Raw genomic sequence first — 12806 nt, forward strand, 5'->3', positions numbered from 1 at the left:
TAGTAATTTAAAAATAACGATCACAAACAAGAATACAAGTATTTAAGTGGAAAATCCTTTCTCTTTGAAGGAAAAAAACCATGAGACAAATTCTGAATAATTTTATTATTATCAAATCAATTACAATAATTCTTGTATATGTCTCACGATTAAAAAAAAATCTCTTTTGTATTTCTTTACTCTCACACACACACACTAATTATCTCTTTTAAAGGCAACAATACTTTGCTTTCTCTTTTTTATTTTCTCTTTTTCTCTAAGTGGCTCCCTCTTGGTTGCTCTCTCTTCTTTTTCTTTCTTGTGTGGGTTCCTCTTTCTTTGCTTTTGCACATACTCTCTTGTGTCTTCTCGAAGGTGGCAATATCTTACTCTCTCCTTCCTCTTATGTTTCTCCCAAGCAAAAATTCATTTTCTCTCTCTTGGTTTCATGCTCTATTTTCTCTCTCTCCATAGGGAGGATCCTTGGGCCAAAGCCAAAACCAAAGCTCATCAAATTCTTTGAAGTATTGTCTATTTATAAGACTCTTTTGTTATTCTCTCTTGAACTAAGAATACATTACCTCTTTAATAAGGAATAGATTTCCTTCCACACTAAGGAATAGTCTTTCCTTCTATAACAAGGAAACCTTAATTAATTTTTCCTTTTTCAACTAGAAAACCTAATTGACTTTCCAAGCCACAATTGGAATTTGAGGCAATTTCCCAACAATGTTTTCATTGTCCTTTCGCAATCTAGTCAGAGACACTTTAACTTATGTTAACTCCCTTCGGAGTTTTTCTTTCTCTCTCATTGTTAGGTAAGGTAATACTGTTATACATGCCTTAGTCTAGAGAACAAAACTTTTATTTCCTTTATTAGTTTAGATGGAAAATGTTTTACCTGGTATATACGCTTTTGTTTTGAAAGATTTTTCAACTTCTTAATAAGATTATTGGGCATGGTCCTGTTTCTCAAAAAAAAAAAAAAAACATACTGTTATTGAACTCAAGCAATAACATAAAGTACTGTACGTTATCGGTAAACGTTAATCAAATGACTTTTGCAACCAAAAGATATATATAAAATAAAAAAAAGGAGGGAGACATTACTTTTAGGGGGCAATCTTTAATTGGTCCAGGAGGGATGGTTTTTGTTTTCGTTTTTCCCCCAGAGGGTCGGGGGCAATTTCCCTTGATATATACATGCATGTTACAAAGGTTAGTTGCAACCGTATAAATAACTTTTCAAAATTGTCGGTTAAAACCTCGTGGAGTACTATTCTACCAACAAAGTGATGCCTTTCTTCTTGAAGTTGCTTCCAAATGCCTCAATTGATTTAACTAAATCCTTGTAGATCGAGTACTATGCTATATATGTTACATTTAATCCTAATTTCTAGAAGTAGAATAATAGAATTAGACTTGTATGAGAGGGATCCCTTCAAGACACCTTCCAATTAATTGCCTCTTATATATCAATTATTTGAGGCATCTTCTTCAGAAATTTGGAACAGTTGTTTTCTTCAAATTGACTCCCAAATTTGTGAAACTTCTCACGCGCCATCTTTAATTTTTGAATTCCTTTAATTGGTTGAACCCCTTTTTCTTGTCACCTACACAATTTCTTATTGTTTCCCTAGCTTACAACATTATCAGATTTTATTTTATAAAAACTTCTTCACGGTGGTGCGAATTTTAGGGCTGAACAGATATATATTATATTTGATACTTCGGTTATGTTTATATTTTCTAAGAGAGAATGAAGAAAAAGTGAAAAATAAATTCCATGCTTCAATACAAACATGCGTTTCTCATAACCTAACATAGCCTCCTAACTTTATTCTGGTTGTTTCCCATGCATTGAGTTAGGTAATCCAACAACTTAATTTCTAGTGCCTTGAACTGTGCTATTTGAGTCTGCAATTCCAACTTCTCTCTCCTTAGGTTCTTGTTCTCCTCCAGGAGTAGCTGATGATTATTATTTTCCTCCATTGCAGTCATGGTGTTCTCTTCAGAAGCCTTTAGGTATGCTGGAAAGATACTTGGCTCACACTTCTTCCTGGTGATCTCTACTAGCAAATTTCTACACCCCTTCTGGAACTTCTCGTGCTTGAATTCCCATCTTTTGGATGATGTTTTCTTGAATCCCTGCTTTTTGGATGAGGGGTTAATTACCACACTATCCAAACCCATAGATATATATACATACACCTTACAAACCTTTCATTCAGTATATATGTACGTCTTTAATTATTTGGAGTTTTTAAATGTACGTAGTCTCCTATTAATTATATGGTTGTCATAATTATCTTCATTTGAAATGAATTTAAAATGAATTTTATGATTTACATTAAATATTATAAATATAAAATGTATCTATAAATAACATGACACTAGGTTAACTGTTAGATATATATATTACGCATGAAATAAATTCTCTCAATTTTAACCTAAAAAAGAAGAGTAGAGAAACTAATACGGAAATTGTTTGTCTCGCACAATTGTAGAACCTAATCTTTTTCCTTTTTCTTCAACTTATCAAATAGCAAATGATAGGTTATAGTAAGTCTTCTCCTTAATTAATAATCCTGCAAGTTCGAAGAGAGTTTTGATCCCAAATCTCCGACACTTTTTTTTTTTTTTTTTTTTGAAGGCTGAGGCCTTAAAATTAACCTTTATCATTTAAAAAACTTCGCACTTCTTGTTGAAAAAACTATTTTGTAGTGTGTACTCTGTAATTAATCCATCTTTTTCTTTTTTACCTGGTCAGCTAGCGTGATTATTTTGATTCATTTAAAATTAAAATAACATTCACATTCTCTGGACTCAATTCTTTTCCATCTTTATTTTGACTAACTTGGTGGAATCTTTAATGACTTTAATCCTAATCTTTGAAAATGGGTTTTTAATTATAACTTGAAAAGTGCATATTATTTTCATTCAAATGCTTTGAATGGTACTACCACAACCATTCAAACATTGGCTACAATATTACAACATAATAATAATAATATGATGACAACGAATTTCTGGCCAACATAAACTTTGATGTATATTAGATGAAATTCTCCACCAAAAGGTATATCCAACATAATCCCAGTTTATACCTCTTTCAAGAAAGCAAAACCAATTTTTCTTGCCAACGCAGACAAACTTAGTAGAAACACATGTTGATACTACTAGATTAATGACAGCTGATTTACTTTGATGCATATATAGGAGGACTGATTGACAGTATTGCTCTCAAACTTGAAGAATGGCATGCATATTGCACAAATTTAGACACAGATCCCATGGAACTTAATTTAAGTTTTATAATTAAATTCAAACATATAATAGTATTGACTAATAAAACAATTTTTATTATATTAATCAATGCAATTATATAGTTAAATTCAATTTGAGATTATAAAAGACAATATCTAATGAATTGTAACTAAGTTTTATCCTTATTCAGAGTTTAAGAGAAGGAGAGAAGGGAGTGTGGTGTGCTCACATATGTATTAAGTTGGCGAATGAAGCTAGAGAAGTTGTTGTGCTTGAAATATTTAGGCAACATGAGCTCTGAAAACTCAGCCGGAGACCATACTACAAATCCAGTTCCCTCAGCATTCCATGATACTATATTTCTCTTGTCATCATCATCATCATCTTCATCATCTGCAACTCCTTCTAGCAAATCATATGTCTTCGATAAAAATGGAGCTGGGCATCGTGCCCTTGGAGACTGGCTTGTGCCCAGCAGGTTTAGCTCCATTACATTTGTTGCCATATATACCTGTAAGTTTTAATTTGTGATGCCCAAACTGTTCCTAATTCGGCTCCTCCATACTTATACTGTACCCTCTAGGAAAGTACTAGTGCCGTGGAAGGTGGACTGTCTGTTTCTTTAATTTGCCTTTCCCCCCAACTTTTCTTTTTTCCTTCTTTCTTTAATTGCTTTACTGCATGCAACTTCTTTTAGGGGTAAAAGAGATAATCTCCTAGCTACATTATTTTTATGTTTGAAATCTTTATAAAAGATTGAATGTTACCGATGATGTTTTCCAAGGCGAAACCGAGGGATGGAAGTTTCATGATTTCGGTATTAGGCTGTGACAAGTGGCACTCTATAGTTTATTTATTTAGATGGAAATGCATAATATAATACTTTGGGTGTGTTTATTACCTACTTGGAACATGTAACTTCAAGTCATAATTTATGTGCAATTTGAGAGCATTCACATCAATTAGTTTATAATATAAAAAGTTGTAAAACGTCCACACTTTTGCCCATAAATTACTAAAATTGGTTGTGGGTGTATAAATGTGCAAATATACAAAGTAATTGTGCATATATCCACTATCATTGGTCATGTGTAAATGATTTTTTAATTCTTTTTTTCCCTTCATAATAGACATCTTCCTATTCAGAGCATTAACATCAGCTGTTCTAAAAATATGTCATTTAAACACATGAAAAAGTTACTTTATTATTTTAACACATCATTTTACAATTCACCCTACATCGCATATTATATTCTTCAATTCAATACATTTAAATAATATTAACTTAAAACTAAGCTCAATACAAAGCACAACCTAGTGGGTAGTAGCTACCAACCAACTACCACCACCACAACCTTCGCATCCTCCACAACCCAAAACACAACTCAAAACAAACCCAACCAAATATCCACAACAAACCCATTACCAAACCCAAAACCACCAAAGGCGAGTCGACTGCCACAAACCACAACCAAAACTGTTGGAATCCTTCAACAAATTTCAAATCCGAAAACCACAAATTTAAATAATAAAAAAAGCTCATCGATTGCCAAATTTCAAACCCATCGACTACCCAACCCAACCAACCCAAAGCCTCAACCCATAACACCACTGCAACCAACCAGCCCATATTGCAAACCCAAAATACTCTTGACGACGATCCACAATGCTGCCGCTCAATAAAGAGAGAAGAAAGAGGTTTATCTAGACTTGATCTAAGGTGCAAAGAGAGACGTTTGAGGGTGAAAGAGGGGGCTGGGAATTTGACCAAGAGAGAGCACGTGGTGTGTGAGAGAAACTCGAATAAAAAATACTCAAAATATGTTTAGCACATCCAACTGTATCATTCTACTATTGGAACAATATTGTAGCATATGCCAAATTGATTTGGCATTTGACACATCTAATAAGGGTAAGTTTTTGGTATATGGTGTGCCAAAACTCTCATCCTCTTCCCCTTCATTTATTCCTCCCCTCATACAAAACTATCACCCCAACCCGACAACAAAACCCCTGCCTAGCCCAGCCTCAACCACTAGTCAAGGTAGTACCACCCAAATACAAAAACCCCAGAACTAAAATTAACAATAACCCATTATAGACTAGCAAGAACCCAGATGAAATCAAATCCCAAAATTAACCAAAACCTAGATGAAATCAAGTGAGGATCATGGCGGTGCGACATCAAGAGGGTAGGGATTAAAGGTGCTAGTGGTGGGTCGCTGCAACTGGGGCCTGCTTGGGCTGTTGGCGGCGGTGAGGTTGGTCATGTTGATCCTATGTTCGGTTTGAGAGAGAGAGAGAGAGAGAGAGAGAGAGGTGAGTTCAGGTCAAGTTGATTTGTGTTGTGTTTGTGTGAGAGAGGGAAAGTGAGATTGTGAGAGGGTTCTACTGTTCTAGAAAAATGGACAGAGCGCTGAAGGAAATACTGTGAGAAGAAGGAAATTCTTCATAAAAAAAAAAAAAATGTAAAAGAATGAACATTTTATTGAAATAAATGTTTATAATAGATAATCTGATATGAGTGTTTTGTATCTTTGAAAAGTGGTTGTATAAAATAGGAAAATTAGGTTCTTATACTAAAGTAGATAGAAAATTTTGCACTTGAGTGTGTAAACTAGTTTTTAACCTAAAATGTTTTCTTCTTTAAGTATGTTTGTAACCATGAGATTTATGATCGGAGAGCCAAATTATATATTGAAATTTTAGGAGGTTAAAGTCATATCTTTATACACAAGTGTTTAACATAAAATATGATATTGAAACAAAAAATTTCAAAATTTTCAGAGGCTATGGCCCCTCATGCTTCAACTTGGCACCGTCACTACAAGAAAGCATGGGGGAAGAATAAAGAAAAAAGTGAATAAAAATATACTCATTTTTTTCCCTTTCCTATAAACATAGAGTTAGATATCTGTCACTTGAATTTGGAGATAAAGATCCAAAACCGAACTTCAGAATTGAGAAGGTATGCAAAATTAAACCATTTAATTAATTAACATTTTTTTTCCTTCAAATTTTCAATCAGAAGATATAACGAGGGCTGAATGTCGCATTCTACATATCCGGGCAAGAACTTTACATAATATAGGTATTAAATTTTATTATTAAAAAATTATATATGTCATTTCTTGGGTGACTTGAAGCATGCGAGGACATACAATAACATAATAAAGGTATTAAATTTGCCAATTATTTATTGTCATGTTAGTCAAGGCATTGATGGAGTGGGGGCTTGGTTTGAAATCTTACCATCAGCCAAATAAAAAACTAAGATTAAAATTTATAGCCAAAAAGAATAACAAGTAAGACAAAATTTTCCATAAAACTAAAAATATCAATAACTCTAGGGACAATATATTTTTTGTTTTAATTAGAGCACGATAAAAATTATTTTGAACTACGTGAAAGCAACGTCAATCCATTATCTAAAATTTAAGGAAAAAAAAAAAAAAAAAAAGCTTTGTGCCTTACATTACTTTAACAAAAAATAAAATTGCAACAGGTTTGGGTGCATTGAATATGATCCACTCCTAGGTCATCCCATCAGTCTACCGACAGGTTCCCAGAAAAAGAAAAAGAAGAATGGAAAATCAAAGGGCGGGCCGCGAACTCTGACCCAGTTTTGGAAGAGTCTGGTAAAATTTTCTAATATCTGCCGTGCCTTGATGAAGAACTTTTTTTTGCATGATATCACATTATTTGGGCAACACTGTCTTGTCCTTGTTTATATATTATATATTAGGGGTCTATTTGGAATCTATTTATCTTATTAAAATTAAAAAAATTTTATTAAAAATATTATAAATAAAAATAAAAATTAACTAAAATAATATAATAAAACTTATAAATAATATCAAAAAGTATATTAAAACTTATAATTAATACTAAAAATAAATAAAATAGTAAAATAAATTAACAAAAATAAATAATACTAGACGCACACTAATAATGATAAGTACAAAAGCCCTGCCCACCTGCAATTTGTAACATGTTTTACTTTTACAAAAAAAAGATGGTAGGTGCATGATTGATGCAACCATTAATAAAAGTTTGAGATTGATGGGGGCGGTTATATTTAATTCATGTGCTTCTTATTATCATAATCACTATCAGAATTTAGCAAAAAAAAAAAAAAAATCACTATCAGAATGCTGAAGAAGAGGAATCGTAGAATTGTTTAGCTAAAAAAGAGGAATCGTAGAATTTTCCAGTCTTTGGCAACCTTGATTTGACTGCTCATGCTGTTAGGTGTTTACTAATCAGGCATGATAAAGCCTAACAATGCGCATGTCAACTGTCAAGTCATCTCTCTCTCTCTCTCTCTCTCTAAATTGTAGGCTGAAAAAATTCTGCATTCAAGTTCTCATTCAATAGAAAATAATAATAGTAAAATGTTTTGGTTATTTACCCAATTTTTTTTTTGGTTTGTTTGTGTAGTAATATACTGATATGAATTGAAATTACCCTTTTTTTGGTTCATAACCAAGTTGCAAGAGAGATGTATATACGTTTTTAGACCCCTTAAAACACAACCAGAATAATCTAATTAATTAGCCAAGTGATTATTTAGTCAAATTATTCAAATTTAGGTAAACACAAATATATTATATAATTGTAAAGTACAGAAAATAAATAACACAACGATATAATAATCCAAGAAAACCAAACCAGTAAAAAACCTAAGGAGGATTTAACCTAACTATCCTCAAGGTAAAACAAATCCACTATGAAAGAATTGAAGTTTACACAGTAGCGATTTAGACACTAACATCCTATTGCTACCTCAAGTAGGAAACTTACAACCACGACCACGTGACAGCTTTGAGTCCATGGACTACTTTTTTCTTGGATTCACATCAAGCGCAAACACTCCCGTTTGTGTATCTTTAAGCCCTTTATGCAGCAACCGAAACGATCACCAAGCTCTCGACATCAATCTTGAGATTGGAAACCCAAAGTATGTATAAAGGCAAACACCTTTAGATCTCACAAGAGATTCATACACATAGCATAAACAACCACTGTAAAACATGGTTAGGGTTTTTTCTTTTATATTTAAGGCAAAACATAAAACTTTACATGCTAAACGGGTTTGGGCTGAGTTAGAAAATTCTACAGAAAAACAATCTGCACGAGTTTCGATTAATCGAGTCTAATTCTCGATCGATCGAGCTAGGCAGATTTACACAGTAAATCCTGCAGTACACTCGATTCCAACTTTACACATAAACATACTTTAAGCAAGTCTAAAACAAGACTAAACGTTTTGATTATAGTTTGCCAACATTATAAAATGAAGTTCTAATACATTTAAACCTAAAGTCTTAATGGGTCAAAATCCCCCTTTGACAATTCGTGACAAAACACAGAATAAACAAAACGCTCAAAGTTTACAAAAACAGCCCATTACAATAACATTGTTAAGTGTAGACAGCAGCACAACTGAATCAACCTATATATTCCTGCAACACTTAACAAACACATAAACACATGTGTGGAAAATACAAGTAAAAATAAATAAATTCTTGATTTCACATAATCATAAACTACAAGACATATATCATGAATAACCTCATAAATATAAATCAATAATCAATGTAGCACAATGTGAAACAAGAAACAGATATAAATACATCATAGTATCTCCCCCTATCATATAACTCAAATAAAACAAAATACATCATGAGCCAAAAAATATAAATATAGGATGAAGCACCTAGATACAATCTAAAGCTCCAAAACAACAAAAATCTCCCCCTATCAACAAAATCTCCTATCCAAATGTACTCCCCCTTTTTGTGACGAATTGCCAAAGAGCAATCACTTATCATCAAAAGGAGGTGGTGGTGGTGATCGTCTAATACTCGCCAAATCTGCTCTCAAGGATTGAAGCTCGGCAAGCATGTCCACCAAAAGCTGACCATGAGCCACCTGAACGGTCATGACAATCTCCAACATACGACGAATGCTCGAATTATCCGAAGTAGAAGGTGGAGGAGCAATAGTAGCAGTCAGATCCACATACGCGTCAGCAGAAGGATCACTTGTAGAAGAGGGAGGAGGAGGTGCGACACCAGAAGACGACTCAACCTTAGGGCGTTTAGAGCTTGCTCTCATCTGAGCAGCCCTCTGCCTAAGAAAGATGGCACCTATGGGAGCTATAATATGAACAAGCTCAGACACAGGAAACTCATCTAATCCTAGATGTAACAAAATCCTATGTATGAAAACAGGGAAGAACAACCCATGCCCGGTAGAACTATTGCTATGAACCTTGACCAAGGATCGAATAAAGAGATGAGGAAAACTCATAGGAGCGTTCATCTCAAAAGCATACAAAAATGCACATCTCTCCAAAGGAATGGTGTACAGATGAGAGATAGGCCAGATGAAATAGCAAGAAATCCAGAAAAAGAGATAATGAATCTCGGTTAACTCGTGAGAGGTGATCCGAGGATTAGAACCCCACTGGATAGAAGACCCAGTAAGATATGACATGATGTCATCCAAAGGAGGGATCTCATCGTAGGGATAAATAGGCTGTCGTACCAAAGGTACTCCTAGAGTAGAGGCCACTACTGTAAGAGTAATGTTGTACTCTACACCCCTTATCCAACTCATTACATATTGTGTGTTGGAATCATCAAAGTGGACAGAGAGGTTCGAGTAGAACTCTCAAATCAAGGCAGCCAGACGGGGATGTGAAATGTCCATTAAAGGAAGCCAACTCCTACACTCGAAGTTCCTCCTAATCTCACCATCTAGCTTATCTAACATAACCTTCCTCTCAGCCCAAACAGACCTAAACACCATCAACTTATCATAAGCCTCTTGGTTTTTCTCATACCGAAATCTATCACTATAAAAGGTGGCTGCAGAAGAGGAGGCAGGTTTCCTATTGGCTCTAGTCTTCCTAGTCATGATGCTAAGGTAGGAAAAAAAAAAAAAAAACAAAAAATCAAAACAAAAGCAAAAAACAAAAAAGAAAGCCCAAGGGCAGATTGCAAGTTAGAACATAAATAATATAGAAAATAACAATCTATATGATACATGCTCTAATGCAGCGAGAATAAGTTCAATTTCATTGAAAAATCACAAAATTGGCTTGAGCATAGAGTTTATATCCAAAAACCCCAAATTTTGAAAACCCACTTTCACAAATTCCAACAAACTGACAAATATCAATTTACACAAGATAGAGAACAGATAATAATGATCAAATTAATCAATCTAACAAGCCAATTTCATCAAATTATGCTCAATTGAACCAAATCCCCAATTTGGGTAGTTTCAAGCCTTAGAAAAATTCAATTTTTCTCAAATCAACAAATTAATCAAATTAAACACCAAGGAACAACAAAAACCCCAATTTTCCTTAGGTTCAAAATTTTCCCAAAAATGCATGAAACATGAAAATAAATGAAAAAGGAAAGGCAAAAAGGTCTTACCAGCCTTAGAAGTCAAAAAACCCTTGAAGAAATTTGTGGGAAAATGAAAAAATTTTGCATTGAACCTTGACCGATCGAAGAGAGAGAGAGAAAGAACTTTTTGAAAAAGTTTGAATAGTGACAAACACATGAAAAACTTATGTTTTTAAAAAAACTCTTTGAATGATTTTCGATTGATCAAAAATTAGATTCGATCGATCGAAAATTACATTCAATTAATCCAGCAGCGATCGAACCAGGTAGATTCAAACCAAAATCTTAATCGCAATTTCGATTGGTCGAGAAACAGATTTGATCGATCGAAAATCTGGAAAAAATCATATTTTTGAAAAACAAAGTAATTTTATGCAGAAACTCCTCAAAGTATAGTATTTTATGAATAGAATGCATGAGTATGAGATGAAATGCTTTTCAAAAACACTTGTATTGAACCCAGATCTCCCAAAAATAAGATTTTCAATCAATTTTCCTTAAATTCTTAAACTTCAAACACATTTTGCATTATAATCAAGGAATTTTCAATCTTGGATGGCCAAAACAAGATCACACACAATAACATGTACAAAGTTCAGCAAAAAGTAACTTGTGTAATGTGTGCAACTAGCAAAAGCTTGAGATACATGTGAGGTGATATGTGAATAGTAATCAAGCACAAATCTACAAAATTCATCACATAAATTTGAAAGAGATAATCACCTGAAGAGTTACATCATATAACTCCCACATCTCCTAGAAAAAAAGCTTGCAATCATATAAGTTTCTTGATTTGCCTCATATTGTACACACCAATTTTATTTGATCAGAAACTTATTAAAAAAAACCAGGATAATGTACACACCAATTTCATTTGTTAATTTAATTATAGTTCAATAATCTACACACAAATTTTAGTATTTAAATCGAGGCTACACCTTATATTCTTTTTGTGTATGTGTTACACTTTCTCGAGTACAAAATCATATGATATGCACTAAGGTGTTCATGATTGGCTAGTGAATAGTGGTGAGATGGTTATTTATATCTTTCTCATTAAGTTCAAGTCCAACAATCAAAGGCATGTGACTTCAAGATCAAGACAAAGTGATCAAAAAAACTATAAACATTTTCCCACACAGCATGCACTACAAAGTTCAAACTAGTAAGGTACAATAAATAAGCTCATCCAAGCTAAACAAGATACAAAGACATGTCATGTAAAGATAAATTGGCCAACCTTGATTTCAAATCCAAGAAATAATGCAAAACACATTTTGCTTCCCTTTTTCTCTTTTTTTTTTTTTTTTTTTGAAAAGAAATAACAAAAACAACCTAGAATGAAATACATGAATGTTATACAATGCAAATCCTAGAAAAACAAAGAAAACAAAAACAACAAAGAAGAATGGTCACAAAGAGTAGAACAATGAAGCACAAGGACCATGAAAACCAAAGATGATTAGGGACACAAAATTACACCAATTACTTAATGAAGTGTTTCAAACTTACTTCTATCAAGAGGTTTGGTGAAGATGTCAGCATTCTGACGTTTAGTAGGGATATACTCAAGAGCCACAATCTTTCTTTCAACAAGATCCCTAATAAAGTGATATCTAATCTCTATGTGTTTAGTCTTAGAGTGTTGAATAGGGTTCTTAGAGATATTAATAGCACTAGAATTATCACAATAAACAACCATGGTGTCTTGTGTTATCCCATAATCACTCAAAAACTTTTTCATCCAAAGAAGCTGTGAGCAACAACTTCCAGCAGCAATATATTCTGCTTTTGCAGTAGACAAAGAGATAGAATTTTGCTTTTTACTCATCCAAACAACAAGATTGGCTCCTACATAAAAACACCCACCCGTGGTGTTTTTTCTATCATTGGCATTGCCGGCCTAATCTGAATCAGAAAAACCAGCAAGAGACAAATTTGACTCTTTGCCATAGAACAATCCATAATCACAAGTTCCACTAATATATTTTATGATTCTTTTAACAACATTCAAATGTGAAACCTTAGGATTAGATTAAAATCTAGAGCATGCACCAACGTTGAATGCAATATCAGAACGACTTACAGTTAAATACAACAAACAACCAATCATGCTTCTGTATATTGTAACATCAA

At 33.4% G+C, this 12806-nt stretch overlaps 1 protein-coding gene across 1 annotated transcript; it reads right to left on the bottom strand.

Moving 5' to 3' along the window:
• Positions 1 to 1695: 1695 nt before the first annotated feature.
• On the bottom strand, positions 1696 to 3879 carry LOC115992370 (heat stress transcription factor B-2a-like). Its single transcript, XM_031116550.1, has 2 exons — positions 3476 to 3879; positions 1696 to 2127 (listed from the first exon to the last, which is right to left on the bottom strand). Exons 1-2 carry the CDS (start codon positions 3749 to 3751, stop codon positions 1798 to 1800), a joined length of 606 nt encoding a protein of 201 aa, XP_030972410.1. The 5' UTR covers positions 3752 to 3879; the 3' UTR covers positions 1696 to 1797.
• Positions 3880 to 12806: the final 8927 nt, after the last annotated feature.

Source organism: Quercus lobata, chromosome 5 (genome assembly GCF_001633185.2).
Source record: "Quercus lobata isolate SW786 chromosome 5, ValleyOak3.0 Primary Assembly, whole genome shotgun sequence".
Classification (NCBI taxonomy): Eukaryota; Viridiplantae; Streptophyta; class Magnoliopsida; order Fagales; family Fagaceae; genus Quercus; species Quercus lobata.

What these genes read in the sequence shown, in the direction of transcription:
- LOC115992370 (XM_031116550.1), bottom strand. Translation starts at nt 3,751, where the DNA reads ATGGCAACAAATGTAATGGAGCTAAACCTGCTGGGCACAAGCCAGTCT. An exon ending in TTCGCCAACTTAATACATAT is followed by an intron (nt 2,128 to 3,475) that starts GTGAGCACACCA and finishes TCCAAAAAGCAG; the next exon opens with GGATTCAAGAAAACATCATC.